At 37.0% G+C, this 16,962-nt stretch overlaps 1 protein-coding gene across 2 annotated transcripts; it reads right to left on the bottom strand.

Moving 5' to 3' along the window:
• Positions 1–1,777: 1,777 nt before the first annotated feature.
• Positions 1,778–13,486, bottom strand: LOC121870066 (SUMO-conjugating enzyme UBC9-B). 2 transcript variants are annotated; one of them, XM_042371816.1, is made up of 6 exons: positions 13,376–13,486; positions 6,460–6,538; positions 6,221–6,304; positions 5,015–5,132; positions 4,576–4,720; positions 1,778–2,365 (listed from the first exon to the last, which is right to left on the bottom strand). In XM_042371816.1, the coding sequence occupies exons 2-6, from the start codon at positions 6,523–6,525 to the stop codon at positions 2,296–2,298; spliced, it is 483 nt and encodes a 160-aa protein (XP_042227750.1). In that variant the 5' UTR covers positions 6,526–6,538; positions 13,376–13,486; the 3' UTR covers positions 1,778–2,295. The 2 variants fall into 2 exon arrangements, with proteins under 2 accessions (XP_042227750.1, XP_042227751.1); XM_042371817.1 differs by lacking the exon at positions 6,221–6,304.
• Between the last annotated feature and the right edge of the window lie 3,476 nt (positions 13,487–16,962).

The following is a 16,962-nucleotide window of genomic DNA, read 5'->3' as shown; positions in this document are numbered from 1 at the left end:
ACTGTACAAGCACTCAAATTTTTTATTGTACTGGATAGCTCTATCAGTCTTGAGTCTCTGGTCTCCTTAAGGAGTTCCATTGATTGCTTTTCCTAATGGGTCTATTGTTGATACAGGAGGAAACTAGCTAATACAAAGTATCTTGGGTGAACCAGTGTTGACTTCCATGAGATTGTACTCTGGGTTCTCTAAGAAAATTCTTTACACAAAAGGACAAGAATACAGCTCATGTTGGGCCTAGTCCAGGTAAGCTAAAAATACTAAATTCTATTAATTTGGAAAAGAGTCCAGCTAAGATTCCATTCATGCAGTAGCGGTAGCAGTATCGTTAGCAGCAAAAATAGATCATATTGAAATGCACTTGGTTGTTTCCATTCACACGGTTGCATTAGCGTTATGCGTTACATGTCCATCGCGACAGGGAGTGATTGAAAACACAACTGCAAGGAAACGGACGAGGGACTCCCACACTGTGATGTCACTATCCCTCTGTTTGCTCTCCTCGCCCAGCAAAATGCCTTGAGGAAAAAAGTTCCCTGTCAAGGAGACTGAGAAGTTGATTTCACTCGGAATACAGTATACTAACCTATTTTTTTAATGCATTTATATAATACATTTACAAACCTAGCAAGTGTTATTTCATAACTTAACTCATTAAGCATCAATCTTTATACTGTACAGGAAACCCTCGATAACTCGGCACATATGGGGCTCTGGCCTTGCAGAGTTATCCCAAATTCTGACAAATCGAAGCAGTTCCCCCTCCTACAAAAATACAATAACAAATTATCGATCCATATAAGTGTACAGTACATGTAATTACTAAATGTTAAAAAGTAATACTTACCAGCACTGCAGGCAAAGAATGAAGCATCATAATAGGTGACACACATGCACGGTAAGTGACAGAGGTATGGTAGGCGAGACAGAGGCATGGTAGGTAACGTGGGTGGTTAGATATGCTGAGATTTTCCCAGATAATTTTATATATGATGGCATTTCCCGAGACCATATCCATGCCAAGTTATATGAAATTCCAAGTCACCAAATACCAAGTTTCATGGTCTCAATAAAAAGGTCACTGGAATACCAATTTTTGTGTCACTTAATATTTATTGACGGTTTCTATTATTTCCTATTTATAAGCATGACTTACCTTATACATATTGCAAGTCGTTGCCTTGGGCAAATGACTTTTTGGTTCCTGCAGTGTTTCACCAAATCCTCAACCAGGGAAAGAACATGTGCGAACTCTTGTCTGCTCAGACGAAAATATTTTTTGAATTTCTCTTCATCCAAGCTTAGATCTTTTACCAGAGTATTGTAGACACCCTATTTGGTCTGATGCAGCAACAATCTATGAACCCATCATCTATGTTTCCTTGTCCGTTTTTCCTTCAATGCACTGGGAACCATCTTTTCTGCCCTGTTCCAGGCCCCGATGTGGGTCAGTGACCTGTGCCCGGGTGGGCTAATCCCCGAAAAAAAAAAAAAGCTGCATGCAAATGGAAACAGGGGTGTCCATTTTTCAAGGCAAATTAATGCAAATGCATACCGCAAACGCATATACGAAATCCTATCTTTAATCTGACATACACTATGGACTTTTACCCTTCCCTCATACCAATAACTGGTATTACTGTTTTATTATTGTACAGGAAATCTTTACTAACATGGTTACCATGATGCTCTTCTTGCCAAACTTCAATCACATTGATTTATCTTCCAGACAGCAGCTTTGTATGAACAAGCTAGCTAAGGTAACTGAAAGGCATCATACTGGTAAAAATAGTTTATTAATTTAATATCAATTACTGACTCAGCGCAAAAAAAACAAAAGAAAAAGTTGAACAGGTACATAAGAAGGAGATTTTTTTTTTTTTAAAAGAGATGGACTAGTATGCCCTACACATGCATTTTCCTTTTTTTTCTTCTTTTTAGTGAGTACGTGTGTGTGTGTGTGTGTGTGTGTGTACTGAAACACAGTATAGTAATGTGAATAATAAATCAGAAGTAAGAGACAATGAAGGCTCACCTCGAAGGGTTTTCATAAAATAAGGTAAACATGTCACTGAGACTAAGAATGGAATGAATTGTCCATTATGAAACTAAAACAAAATTTTCATAACACATTGTAAAATGTAAATAATCCTTCACAGAAAATAAAAAATTCTATATAATAAACACCATACACCTTACTTTAACGAGAATAATCTTCATTGCTAATTATCAGCTAACAAAAAATTTCACATTTGTCTAGTTCTAATCACCTTCACATCTGCTGATGTCTTGAGGTTACTCAAAAGGTGCAGACATTGCCTTTGCCTGTGCTCGTACTCTCTTCTCATATTCCAGTCGATTTTGGCTGGAAGAAAAAATAAATATGAAAAATTACCACAATCTATGCTACAGAATCTCATTCACACATGATATGATCTGCACATTTAGGCATAATCAATTAAAAAATTCTATATGCTCTTTAATCTATTCACTTTACCATAGATTTTCCTGTCAATATTAGTTTTAAAACTCTTTCCAAATGCCTAAAACACCACACTACAGCCATTTTCAGGGCCTTATTAGTGAAATACCTGTATTGCAGGTAAATTTAATTCCACAACCCTCACTTTTATTTTGAAAGTTTACAGATTAACCAGCTAAATACAGTACTCCACTGACCATTTATTTCACTAGTAGTGAACAGTCAACCCTCGCTTTACGCGGTTCCACTTTACGTGTTTCCACGTTTACGCGGTACCCTGCCTAACACGGAATGCTCACTTTCCGCGGTGTGTGTACCCTTTTATACGGAGAGCAGCGTGAGCAGGGTGCGCACAAGGTCGTCCAGTCATCAAAACATTACCGAGTTCTTCACCCGCCACAGCCGGCCCAAGTCAGTGATAATGATAGTGAGGATATGGACTTATATGGACTTTGAGGGGTTTGACAAAGAGGCCCTGCAAGCCTCTGTGGTGGATAGTGATACAATTGATACAAGTGATACAGGTGAGAGCCAATAATCTGCCCTCTGCCTCGGAACCAACCCCCCATCCCCGTGTGCCCAGCCATCTTTTCTACTAATGTAAGTGTTAAAAAACCTAATATTATTGATATTTCTCTTAATTAGTAATTGTGTGTGCATTCCATCATAAAATTTAGAAGTTATTTTTACTACAACGTAGGTATTGTGTCTGAAAAAGTGGAGTTGGGGGTCGGCCCGGTCTCTATTTCAATTAATCCCATATGTTATGCTGTTCACTTTACGCGTTTCTCACTTTACGCGAGCCGCCGTGGGTTCAATTGACCGCGTAAAGTGAGGGTTCACTGTACGCTAAAACCACCCAAATATTGCATTCTAAAAGCCAGTTCCATATGAAAATTTTTTTTCTTAAATATTACACTTAAAATTAACTTTTGTAAGCTCTAGGAATTTGATACAAAAAATCAGGTACTGCACAGCATTTTGGTATCTTAACAGTTTATTTTTCGTTCTTAATTTTATGGATGACTTTTCAATACAGGTACACCAACGTTTTTCCGGGAACTGATAGTCCGGCACCTCCTTTGTTCCGGACAAAATTATGAGAGGGCACTTAACCTCCCTCCCAGAGCGAGGTAGTTTTAGGCTTAAAGTTTTTATCTTATAAAATGTCACAGACTAAACTTTGCAGAATATACCTTGCATTGTTGGAATCCTTGTAAGATAGTGATTAATTTAAGTATAAACATCAAATAGTTTGCACAAGAGATAAAAATTTAAGTCTTTAGTGTAGTACATTTGAGTACAAAGTGTACACAGTACAGTAATGTTGCTCAAAATTATGGCCTATTTACATTTAACATTTGTTTAATAGAAGTTTCTAGCAGTCCAAAGGTACTTTAGAGCCAAGGGAGGTGTATTAGTGGGTCAGAGGAGTACTGTTGAAGTATATTACGTGACCTCGGTTGGTCCGGCAAAAGACAATCTAGCAAGGCTTTGGAACCAAGGGTGCCGGAAAATCGGTGGTCTACCCGTATTATTGTCCTTTTTAATGTCTTCCTAAAGACCTGTAACCAACCTCCACTGTATTAGTGCTTCAAGATAGTATATAAAAATTTATCAATCTTAAATGTGCAAAATGCGGAATTACAGTACTCGAACTTGGAATAAAAATAAATAAAAAATCATGCTTAAAGATTAGTTAATTTACCTCAATCAAACTTTGCTTCAATACACCCTCCTGAATACACTACCTAACAATACTGTACAGGTGGCAACTTCACAAAGTAATTTCAATTTTATCTGAAGATCTTATTTCTATCAATCCCCAATTTGTGTGAGAAAAACAGAATTTTGCAACTGGCCGAGTTGGAAATGAAAAGCTCGTACGACCAGAGTAGGCAAGCAGTTAGGGCACAGTGAGGCCTTGTGGGAGTAGAGAGTGAATGGACATACGAGGCAGCCTGCATGCTTCCCCAGCATCACGTTATCCATAGTTGTGTGCCATTACTATTGACCACAGCAATGTCGTCAAAACAACAGGCATTGGGTAATAAAACTATGATTCATAATACATTGACATATGATTAACTAACCAATAAATTGTGTATGCTTCAGCCTGAGCAGGGTCCTTGATATTGGGGTCATTCAGAAGGTCCTGTATGCCCAACAAGATCTGTTTGATGGTAATGGCAGGCCTCCAATCCTTCTCTTCATCTAGTAGGGATAAGCATACAGTTCCTATAAAAGGAAAAGAAAAAATTACCTTCCATTTATGGTATATATAATAAAGGAGAAAGAAACAAACAAAATACACCAATGCAACCAATTATTTTAACCTACTTCAATACAATTTTATAATACATACTGTACTAATTCACTCTTGGGTGAAATGGGCAATTTTTTTTCCTTACTTGTGGGGAAGAAAAAATGGGTTGATATATTAATTACCCGGTACGTACATTAAATCATGACCTCCTACTTATAGGAAATATTCTTCAAACAAGAAAAATTGCAGAATACCAAGAAACATACCAGATGGGTAAACATTTGGGTGAAACAATGGTGGCTCAAACTTGCACTTTGGTGGTGTGGATGGGTAGTCATCCTTGAAGATCATGCGTAACCGGTACAGACCACTCTCCCAGGGGGTCTGTTTTACAAAGATTTTTTTTTTAAATTAAAAACAACAAATTTTATATACACACACTCTAGTTACACTTATGTTCTAAATGAGAAAACTGCATTTAGCACACTCCAATAAAGTTCTGCATAACTCATGACAGTCTTCCATATTAACATACAGTACAACCAATAAGTGTTGGCCATTTTTCTTTAAGTTGGAATAAGCTAAATGACACCCTTGTTGTAATGTCGTGCACAAGAGCAAGGGTGTGTCTTGCTCTCTTAACCGAGTGATAAGAAATGCTACCTAATATAATTTAATGACTTTTTTTAACTGTTAATCAGGAATCTAAACATTTCAAGGTAGACTTAAACTATTACACATTCATCAAAGGAAGCCAAGACAAACAACCATTATAAAAAATACAAATTAATGACACTGAGCAACAACAAACCAGCAGATTTCAGCAGGCAGACAGACATGAACCTATTTTCTTCAAATTTCTTACTCAATAAGTTCAACTAAACCAAATTTAAGCATGGAAATACAATATGTACTGAATAAAACAGGAGATGGAAAAAAACAATCCACGTAGTGATGGCTACCGAATAGTCTATTTTATCCAAACAAATCTCATTGGATGTAAAACAGTACTGTACCACAATGCAGTATGTACTTTAACCCTAGCGGTAAATTATCCCTTGGGTACCTGGTATTTTGTTCTAGCGAACACCAGACGATTCAGCTGAGAGAAAACCCTCGCCTCTAAAGGGTTAGCCCTTTAGTGGGCAAAGTAGCCCTTAGGTACAGTATTTTATTCCGGCTAATGCCAGACGATTTTATTCAGCAGTGAGAAGCCCCTGCCTTCTAAAGGGTTAAACATGTACAGTACCAATGTGAATGAAACTACAGGTAGTTCAATAGTTAACAGGCTGACACCATTTACAGATGAATGAACAAGCATATATTCTAAATTTCCTTCCAGTTTTACTGACTGGGAAAAAAAAATTATGAAAGGATAAGTATAGGCAGTGCCACAAAAGAGAGTCCCCAAAACTCATTTTCATATACATGTACAGTATCAATTATGAGGGTTGGAGAAACACAAAACTTACCCCCTTCTTTCCTGGAATGGCACATTCCCAGTTCATCAGATTTAAAGTTCCATCTGGGTTTTTTGTAGGTCGTGCAATGAAACCCTGAAAGACATATTCTTTTAAATGTTTTATATATACTGCACACCTGAATACACACACACACAAAAAAAGTAAAGATACTGAATACACACACAAAAACACAAAGATACAGCATCATTATAATCATTAAAAAAAAAGAAAAATCTATTTTCACTTACAAATGGATGATCTTTTCTCCAAGCCTTTCTCTCCTCAGCAAGTCGAGCAATTGCAATTCCAGACATTGTGTAAATTTAACTGAAAAAATAAAACATTACAGTAATAATAAATGCACACTATCCAGCATATATACAGTGCAGTACATATTCAAATGCCAGCACTATACTCTATAAATAAAAGACTGTAGTGATGTCACAAAGCTCCACAACTGCAACTTCAACTGTGGAGCAACAGCATAAATTATCACAACCGCACGAACCCATGCGGTTGTGAAACAATCACAAACGAAGGTTGAGAGCTGAGAAATTCATTGGGCATTGGGACCCTCCAACCAGTGAGTTGCCTTTATGTATAATATGCTACAATAATAGATATACTGAACAATGTTTTTACATCTTTACAGCGATAAACCGTGAGACGTGAGTAACTTGCTTAATTACAAGTGACCATTTGTGACCTTTTCCACACATTGAGTGTAAAATAGTACAGTAGTAGTATTTGACAAGCTGATGAGCATAAGCCTCTTGTTTTCCCCCCATTAAAAAGCCATAATTTTAAGCAAAGCAAGACTAATTTAATATACAACTTGTACCCAAATGTACTAAGTTAATTACTAATATTTTATTTAGTGCAAACTGGGATATTTATACTCAAATTAATCACAATCTTGCAAAAATTCCAGCAATGCAAGTTATACAGTACTCTGGTAAGTCAAGTCAGTGACATTTTATAAGAGAAACACTTAAACTCTTTGTCTTGTATTGTATAATCCTGAGTCCTTGACCTGCACCAACCTTCCCCCTCCACTGACAACTAATCTCCCCTCCCTGACTGTGAACACTCCACCACCACCCTACCCCCTTCCTCCCAGCCAGCCAGCAGGGGAGGCATCATGGCTGTGATCAGGATTTTACAGGAGGAATTTGGTTTAGGCTTTAAGGTTTTCTCTTTAAAAATGTCACAGACTTGACTTTGCATAATATAACTTGCACTGCTGGAATCCTTGCAAGATAACGATTAATTTGAGTATAAATATCTCGTAGTTTGCACTAAGAGATAAATTTTTTAGTCCTTCAGTTTAGTACATTAGAGTACAAGTAGGACACTAAAGTAGAGTAATATGTTGCTCAAAATTATGGCTTTTTCAGAGAAAAATCACAGGAAGATAAGTAGAAAAGTTCACACAGGTTACAGACTGAGCAGATGTAAACAAATCCCACACACCAAGTGGCACATTTGGCATAGAATTTAACCGAGTTAAGCTCGATTTAGTGGAAATTTCAATTTAACGGAAAGGGGTGGCTCAAATTAGTTCATTAAATTGAGAAAATACTGTAATCATAATAATAACAAATAAAAGATAAAATACTAATTTTGACCTTATAATAATTATTATGGTTAATATTGATGACTGACTCACAGACTGATTACTTTCTTAATTTTATCAGTGAGTTCTGATATGATAATCATTTCTTATGACTATGCTTTCTTTGGTAGATAATTAGGTGCCGAGGTGCACAATACTCTGTCTTTACGGGCTTGATCAATGCCGATGCTCAGTGTTATGCTTAAGAACCATTCGGTATGGACGGCTGCTCCGACATCCACAAAAACGTAAAATTACACCATATCATAGTACTGTACATTCATTCTGTTTAATACATCAGGGGGTCCACCCCCCGAATAGGAAGTTAGGTAAGGTTGGGTAGGTTTGTTTGGTTAGGTTGGTGAGGTCTTCTAACAAAACTTCTGCTATTTGTTTTTCATATCAACTTACGTTAGGTTACGTTTAATTTAGAGATAACCACTTTTTAACACATTTGTACAAAGTATGGGAGTCCACTATATAACACAGTGAAATTGCGGCATTTTTATAATCGTTTTCTATGAAAAATTAGCCATGGGCGAGTCATCAATTCTGTAATTACTATTATTTTCAAATATTCTGATAAATGGTAGAGCGAGATGGAAACAGTATCCAAACTATGGACTGAAAGGTTAAAGCAGAAAACAGATTTCCATCCTACAAATGTAAACAAACTGTGCAGCTTCCTCTCACTTTCCGGGTACTACCGTTCATTATTCACGGGTATGCTGCCTCGCCGCTAACAAAATTACTTAAAAAAGATGCAACATTTGTTTGGAATAATGAACAGGAAAACAGCTTTAGGGCTGGTGAAGCCTCAAATCAACTTACTTCTAAATTATCATCATCTTGGAATGAATTAGAATTATTTACACCCCCATCACCCTCCTGTCCTCAGTGGCCCCTCACCCAAGATGCCACAGCTTGGCTCACCACCTATGTAAGGGGGCTACCACCCACTATGCACCACAAAAACTCACTGCTGTACCACCACAACCACCTCTTGCATTACAACAACCCTCACTCAGCAATTGCCAATTACTCTCTGCCTCACATCATAGACTCCTAACTCGCCACCAAGACAAGTACGTAAAAAAAAAAAAAATTTGTATGGCTTTGAATTTTATATCTTCAATTTCCTAATAATAATAAAAAATTGTATGTTATTTTTTTTAAGGTATATGGGTACCCTAAATTTCCCAAATGCTGTAGTAATTGGGTTAAATGGCCCCCCACGACACTCCCAGACATAGCTTAGTTTGCCAATTACCAAAATTTCATTACCTTATTTGTTTCCCACACCATAATTGCAATCTGTTAATTGAAACAAATGTTTTAGTAAAACCTCAGAAAATACCTATATTTAGCGTGACAAATCAAGACATGCATTACTTATAAAACAGACTTGTGAGAAGGAGCAACTTTAAAGAATATTTTCTATTGAAGAAAAAACTTCTTTCTTGAATAAAATGGAAGGACTTTCTCCCCTTCATTTTTCCCTATTTGTTATTAAGAGTAAATAAAGTCTGTGCATGCCAGGACAACACCATGTTTGTATTCCTCCTCCTGTTAACAAGAAGATAAAAGGACACCCTAACCAACCTCCCTAACCCAATCTAAAATAATGTGCTTTATATTCAAGGGAAGGTAGGCTAGGTTAGGTAGGTTTGATTGATTTATCATATCTACAGGAGAAGCATGTACTGTACGCTGTTTAGGTACAGTACCACACAAAAAATGCTGTAAATCCTTGTGGTTGTTGTTATATTATTAATATAAGGATTTTATAATCATTTATATAAAAATTATCTAAAGTTGCTGCCAGTTTTCATGTGTATGGAAAAAGAAACATTTTTGTCAAACAAGTCAGGGTGGGCCTCTGAGATATATGCAATGTGTTGACAACGACTTGTGTTTAGGGGAAAAAAAATCCGAAAACAAAAGAAGGAAAGTTGCAAATCCATTTTCTAATACACTGTATACTGAATTCTAAAGTCAACAAAGTACTATATTTGTACAGTATATACTGTACCCGTATTCAGAGTGCCTGCATTGCTGGGTACCCAGGTAAGTGTATAATACATATGTACAACTAACATTGTCAGCTCGTTCTAAACCTCGCTGATAAAATTTAGCGACTTAGTATATTTTTACCCAGTACTTTTTAGTTAACTGTCTGACTGCTCTTTATTTGATAAAATAATATTAAGTGAAGGTAAGGGTTGGAAAGTTTCCTCTACGTAGTGGATATTTTGCCGTGACTGGCTAAGTTCCTACTAACGCTATTTTACCAAAGTGCACTCTGATTGGCTAAGTACTTTCTATTTAATATGACGGGGTCCGCCTCCCAGCTAGGAAGTTAGGTAAGGTTAAGCAGGTTTCTTTGGTTGGTTAGGTCAGGTTCTAGTAAATGTTGCCTCTTTTATAATAAGAACATATGTGGAAAAAATTAACAAAATCAAACAACTCCTTCTGGTTAGGTATGTTTATAGCTACACAGCAATCGACTCTCAGCAAAATAAATGCCAAATGACGCCAGAGTCACGGTCACATATCGTTCTAGAGTTGTAAGCCGGTAATGAACGATTAGCCAATCAGAGTGCACTCACGGTAAAATAGAGTTAGTTGGAACTTAGCCGGTCACGCAATATATCCACTATCTGCCCTTAAATTTCTATTTCATTAAAGATTCCAAGAGACCTCAGGTATATATTATAATTGCATTCTTGTTGAGTGGATAAAATACATATCAGTATTATTATCTCGTACCGTACTGTATTCTAAGACATGTAACCCAAATAACACACGTGGAACATTACCAATTTAACAAAAATATAAACATAACAAATCTTGTGAAAGTGGTGTAGCTGGCTACGTAAGCTCATCATTATATATTTTGGTTAATATTCGTCCACTGGCTGTCCGCAGGTTTCCAATTTTCAATATTACACACACACACACACAGACTATAAAAAACAAATATACGACATCGTAACATATCTGGTGCAAATCAATATTAATGGAGTATCCCACAAACTTCTAGACATAAAATTCTGTACCCGCCATGTTGCCGAGTCACTTTTCTTGTCCTGTCCTGTCCTCCCCTTTGCGACATGACAACCAATGATCTTGAAGTATCGTGTCATGTGACTTGGCCGGCCAAGTTACATAGAAATAATGCTAGGAATGGGTTAAAAGCTCAATGCAACAAAGGGAGGACTCAGATCACATCGAACTAAAATGTCTACTATGCAAACAGTACAAGTATGAGGAACAAAATGGATGAAATCAGGGTCTTGGTATGTACCGAAAAAATCGATATACAGTGTAATAGCATTCACCTAAACATGGATAAACTTACTCTCGCTTGAGTTACCTGTTGAATACCAAATTACAGGTTACAAATTATTCAATACCGATAGTCAGATTAGGAAAGATGGCGTGGTAGCAATCTATTTCAACAGTCAAAGATAATCTGAAATGTGAAATAAATAGGGAAATAAAAACTGAACTGAATACATAAACCATTTGAATAGAATTAATCGATGGTAGAGAAAAATTAAACATAGGACTAATATATAGACGACCTAATCTTTACAGAGTTAATGAGCGACTTATTTGGGATGAAATGCACTGGGCATCCAGACATATCAAAGTCTGTAGAGTAGGCGACTTTAACTTTAATCAAATAGATTGGACCGACCTTACAGGTAACTCAGAATCAGGGGAATTTCTTGAAACAGTTTGAGGCATTTTCTGGACGCGAGATGATATGGCCGCATCAGCGCTTTGCAGCCCTGGCGGGTTAGTCCTACATATTAACCAAACTATTTTTGTATAAAAACTGAGAACAGCCAATGGACGAATATTTACCTATACAGGGTATTTCTAATGTGCAACATATAATTTTCCAAATAATCTGCAGCAAGTAAATTCAGGTAATGTTTCATATGAAAATTACCAAGGTGGAGGCGTCTACAATTTTAAGCCAAAAGATGTTTTTGATAACAGTACAGTATCGTATATACTATACAATATGACCTTTCGGTATTATTTTACTTTAGGATATAGTGCACCCCAAAGTTAAACTACCGAAACATTTTGAACCCCATATATACCTGGCAGAAATAGATAATAGCGACAATTGAATTTAATTGATTTTACGTACTTTTCAGTCTTCGTCTATGTGAGGAGATGTTATCGGCGTGAAAGCAAGCTTATTATGAGCGTGTTTACATCATGCATGTGTCTTTCAGTCATGACCAATGGTGTATCTCATCAGGCGATTTCTTTTCGAACAATCAAAATTTAATTTTTTCGAAGGGAGGAACTAAGGTACGGATTTGAAGGATTTCAATTTCAATGACCAAGGCCAGTGTGGAAATGGCCATGGTAGAAGTTGAGTGTGAATCGTTCTCCTCTGATTATTTTAAGTTTATTGCCGAGTTTTACGAGACGGTCAAGCTATCCAATTCCTACGTAATCACGGTGTTCTCCCTACGTCTGTTGAGCGCCCGCACTGTAAATTGCCTTGTAAATTTAGAAAGAACAAGCATCAGAGGTTGACACTGACACTATCCCTGGTCCTTCCACTTCTAGCTAAGGTATTGTACTTCTTGACATGGCTCGCCCCAAAGTTTAAAACTACTGGAACATTTAGATCTCATTATTTTGAATCTTTTGAACCCCACTTTTGGAAATGAATAGGATAGGTTAGGTTCGGTTAGTTTAAGCTAAGCCTTCCGGGATCCGGGGGCAGAGCCCCCTGGCTAGGAGTTAGGTTAGACAACTCGTTTTTGTGTTTTTCCCCCACCAAAAACCCCAATTTTCCCCATTATCGATGGTGGGGGGGGGGGAGAAAAACGAACAATTTCTGCCAAAAATGAAGGTCAGATTCGTTTAAAAAATACCAAAATACACTGGAAAAACATATTGGTCAACCCCTAGGGGCTCATGTCCGTAAGTACAAATTTACTGGCCTTTCTAGTTTTGATACCTTCATAATAATAATAATTTGGAGTACTTGTCACTATATCAACCTCAATCAATTCCTAATTTCCTAATGCTTATCCCATATTTCCTGTGTTGGGTGTAACAAAAACAGTAAAAGGCATAATGGATCAAAATATCTGAGCAAATGCGTGGGTTTAAACTCCCAGTAGTTTAGATGTGACCCTTGTGTACATAACTGTGACCGTATTTTCCTGCTAGTATTACAATACATACGTTATAAAAAGTTTAACAGGAGTAAATCTTGTTCTAAGCATTTTGTCGTTTACAATCTCCAGTTTATTACATACCCGAGTATAAGATAATCCCAAAGACACCTCCAATCAAATATAAGTATCTAGTTAATGCAAGTATTAAGGAGAAAAGTATCTGATCAAAAGAGCCCTTAATGTCGCCCTACTGTCTTGTTCCTGCCGGGCATTGTACCTTCCCTCTCTTCCTCTCTCCTGCCCTCTTATGTACGGTTAAGAATCCCTCAATTAACTTATCCTCATATGTATTATCTATTCATAACAGAAAAGGCAGCGGTTGAGACTTACCTTTCCTAATTCAGCTCTCCTTGCCTCAAGAGTCCTCACTCCTCACTAGATTGAGAAAACAACCGAATTTACCCTGAGTCTCGCCGGTTCTCGCTGATTGTCGTTGGTGGTGGGGGCGCCACATTTAAATTCTTGCGCGCCAAAATTTACAAATCGTAAATTTTCCCAAAGAATGTGGTGAAGAATATTAATTGCGCTGTTATTGGAGGAATCTATATGAGAAGTAGTAAACTAACAAAATATTTTAACATTTAATGTATGAGGCTGTTGACAACACATCATCGTTGGAAGGTCATATAAAAATAAAAGATAAGTCGACATGGTAAACCACATCACGGATATGATCCGGCGATCATTCACTAATTATCTAATGTATCCCATTTGCCATTTGTTAGGGAGTTCTCTGATGCAAACGTTAAAAATGTCCCCATCAATGGACAAGCACATGACAGTGAACATGTTCCAACGTTGGCAGCGCCGCGGGTACATGTAGTGTTAATTACCAATCATTTTGATATGTTGTGTTTATTCATATAGTTTTATTGGATTAATTTAAATTACTAACACATAATGAATTTCATTATTTTTTAATTGGACTAAATGAAAAACAAATTTTCATGAAAATGCGAGTCTATTATACAATTCGGTAACCTACGGGACAAAACCAGAAATTGTCCGTGGCTAACGTGATGCTGCTTTACTCTTGGAGCTCTTCTGAGTTTTGATTGTATAGTGATAAATTTTAATAATTATAAGAATAAATTTCAGTAACTTTTTTTAATCATACAAATGAAAAGTATGTGTATATACCACCTATTTTACTATAATAGCAAACTAACATAGCAAGGGGAGAAAAATACTTTACTTCCTAACATTAAAAAAAGAGCACGCACTCGTGTGCTCAAAATCAAAACGCCACCACGGTCGCTGGGTATCAAACACCCAAAACTTGAAAAATAACGCTTATTTGTGTCTGCTCAAATACTCCTTCAATTTCATTAAAAACCTACTTAAATGAAAGAAGGTACATAAAAATCGGCTATTGTAAGAACCAAATGCACTAGTGTTATAAAATAAGAATAACAGAAAATTTTGCGATGGGTTTTTAACACCAGCGACCGCAATGGAGTTTGATAAGGGAAAATCAAGAATTTTCTCAATGGCAATCATGATACTGCTTCATTTTGTGGGTGAGTTCCTCTAAGTTTGGTGTTATGTTGATGGACAGCACAACGCAAGTCCTGCTGAGATCCACGCGGTTCTTTGCTTTAATTTTGATCTTATCAAGACCTGAAAATGCTTGTTCACAGAGATATGGTGTTGGAAAAGGGAGAAGGGCTTTTTCAGCCTCCCGGGTCAAAATGGGCTTATACTTGAGTTGGGTCCAAAGTTTCGAATACTGGAGGCTTTCAAAGTGTTGCCTCTGCACTTGATTTTCCTGGAGGTCTATAAGTTCTTCTTGAAATCCTGGAATATCTTCTCCGACTTCACTGGCGTTCACATTGTACACATTCCTGATCCAGCTATGCTTCTCGAGGTCGACGTTTTCTGGAAAATACCTGTCCATTTATTCGTGAAGGTTCTTCAGATGATCTTCGAAAATACTTTTGATGTCAACAAAGGGATATTTCTGACGAATCTTCCAGCACAGCACTCACCTTACAAAAACCACGAGTTGAGGGTCTCCTGCAATGTCCACAGATTCATCCATCTGCAACGAAAAATTGCCTGCTTAGACAGCGAGGAGTGTCAGGTCAGGCTACTCTGTGGTCTGCTTGGGGCTCGAGTAGTGGACGTAAACGGGCTCAAACATGTTAGGTGTATATGGATGCTTTATTATCCACAACTATTCTACTTTAGTTAGCATTTCAATAATTCTTCATAATGTATCAGTGAAATGATCCAATTATAATTTTACAATATTTCATAATTTTTCCCGAGGATACCTCTCAACCCTCGTTTGGGTCGCGACCATCCCTAGCCTAGTAGAGCTCCCACACACCACACTACTTAATTTTATAAAAAAAAAAACCATAAGTCGCTGGGGTGTTTTTCTAATAAAACTCCCCAAAATACTGTTTATTCTAAGCCTAAAATATGGGAAATTTATTTTTCCCTTAAACCTAAGTAAGCAACGACGTATCCTACCCTATATACCTCCCTATCTATAGGCTGCCAACTATAAGGCTGTATGTAATGGGATTACAACTATTCATCGTCATTTAAGATACTGAGAGGTTTCCAAATGTTCGTATATTTGCTTAAATAGCGAAGAAATTATATTAATGAATTGGCAACCCAATTACAACCAGAGCTTCCACCAAATTTCTTCATTATTTAAGCAAATATACGAAAATTTGGAAACCTCACGATGGTTACTTGCCTGAACCATTCACACAAAAGAGACATTTCGAAGTTACATCATCACAGACATGACGGCTGAGCCTACTGTTAATAAAATCTTAGATCCTAAAAATGAAAATATAATAACCAGCATCGAATTTAATATGGATAATGTTTATGATGCAAAATATAGATTTAATGCTTTGTTACACTGACACGTTAGGAATGTAATTTAAATTTTTGTGGACCACCTGCACTTAGTTTATGAAACAAACACCATCATTGCAACTTTTACAATCCAAATGTAACAGTGTTACTGGTGCGATTGTAAAGAGCATTTTCCTGTACAGAACTTCGTATCACTATAATTTTCAGCCTTTCGTCATTTTCAGCCTTTCGTCGATACAATTAATCGCCTTGGGCCTTGGCAGTCAAGGTATACTGTTTACTGTTAAGTCCCAGGATTTTGCCATGCATCCAGTGCGTACTTCCAGCATCCGTGTTAAACAGGAGTGTCCAGTACAGTATAGCATTCTGAACTCCTGAGCTGTTTACGTGGCCGCGGCCTGGGAGCTACCCCAGTTTGATTAGGTTTAATGCAAGGTCAATATATTAACCTTGGTTTAATGATACAGTAATTGTATTAATCGTACCTATTTATCTATTAAAATATTTTTTGGGGGTTCTTACTTCACCTCACCTTGGTCAAGGTAGGTTTGGTTAGGTAAGATTAGATTAGGTTAGGTTTAATGATAATTGTATAAATCGCATGTGTAAATATTTTTTGGATTCTGACCTCACTTTACCTAACCTAACCAAAATGGGGGAGCTTCCAGACTGCGCTTACAACGGTTTCAAAGATATCACCCATGAGCATTATTAGCAAGGGAAATGAATGCTCAGATCAAGATCTATACAGGATCCTATAATAGACCTTGGCTCAGACTGTGGCAACACCCTAGGCCTTGGAAACGCATGCTGGCCTTCCTTCGCGAGGCTGTTCCGTTATAAATAGTCCACCATGGATATGCATAAAATGCCTTCTTAATACTTTATATATTAATAATACTATATAGTTCAAGCTCACTGTAGAACAAATCTCATTATACAATCATGGTTGGACTTTTATTAGCACTGAGTTGAAATAACTTGGTTTTGTTTCACTTTTCTTGAGATATTTGCATACGTCAATGCTGTACTGAACTATTTGTAGCTCACGTAGATCATTATACAACAGGGTACAG

Source organism: Homarus americanus, unplaced genomic scaffold, assembly GCF_018991925.1.
Source record: "Homarus americanus isolate GMGI-L3 unplaced genomic scaffold, GMGI_Hamer_2.0 scaffold27875, whole genome shotgun sequence".
Taxonomy (NCBI): Eukaryota; Metazoa; Arthropoda; class Malacostraca; order Decapoda; family Nephropidae; genus Homarus; species Homarus americanus.
This window is presented reverse-complemented; position numbering and strand designations above follow the sequence as displayed.

Coding starts and splice junctions, on each gene's coding strand:
- LOC121870066 (XM_042371816.1), bottom strand. CDS start 6,525: ATGTCTGGAATTGCAATTGCTCGACTTGCTGAGGAGAGAAAGGCTTGG. Junction 5,133..6,220: donor CCATTCCAGGAAAGAAGGGG/GTAAGTTTTGTG, acceptor TTTGTAAAACAG/ACCCCCTGGGAGAGTGGTCT. Junction 2,366..4,575: donor GAAGCATACACAATTTATTG/GTTAGTTAATCA, acceptor TTTTTCTTCCAG/CCAAAATCGACTGGAATATG.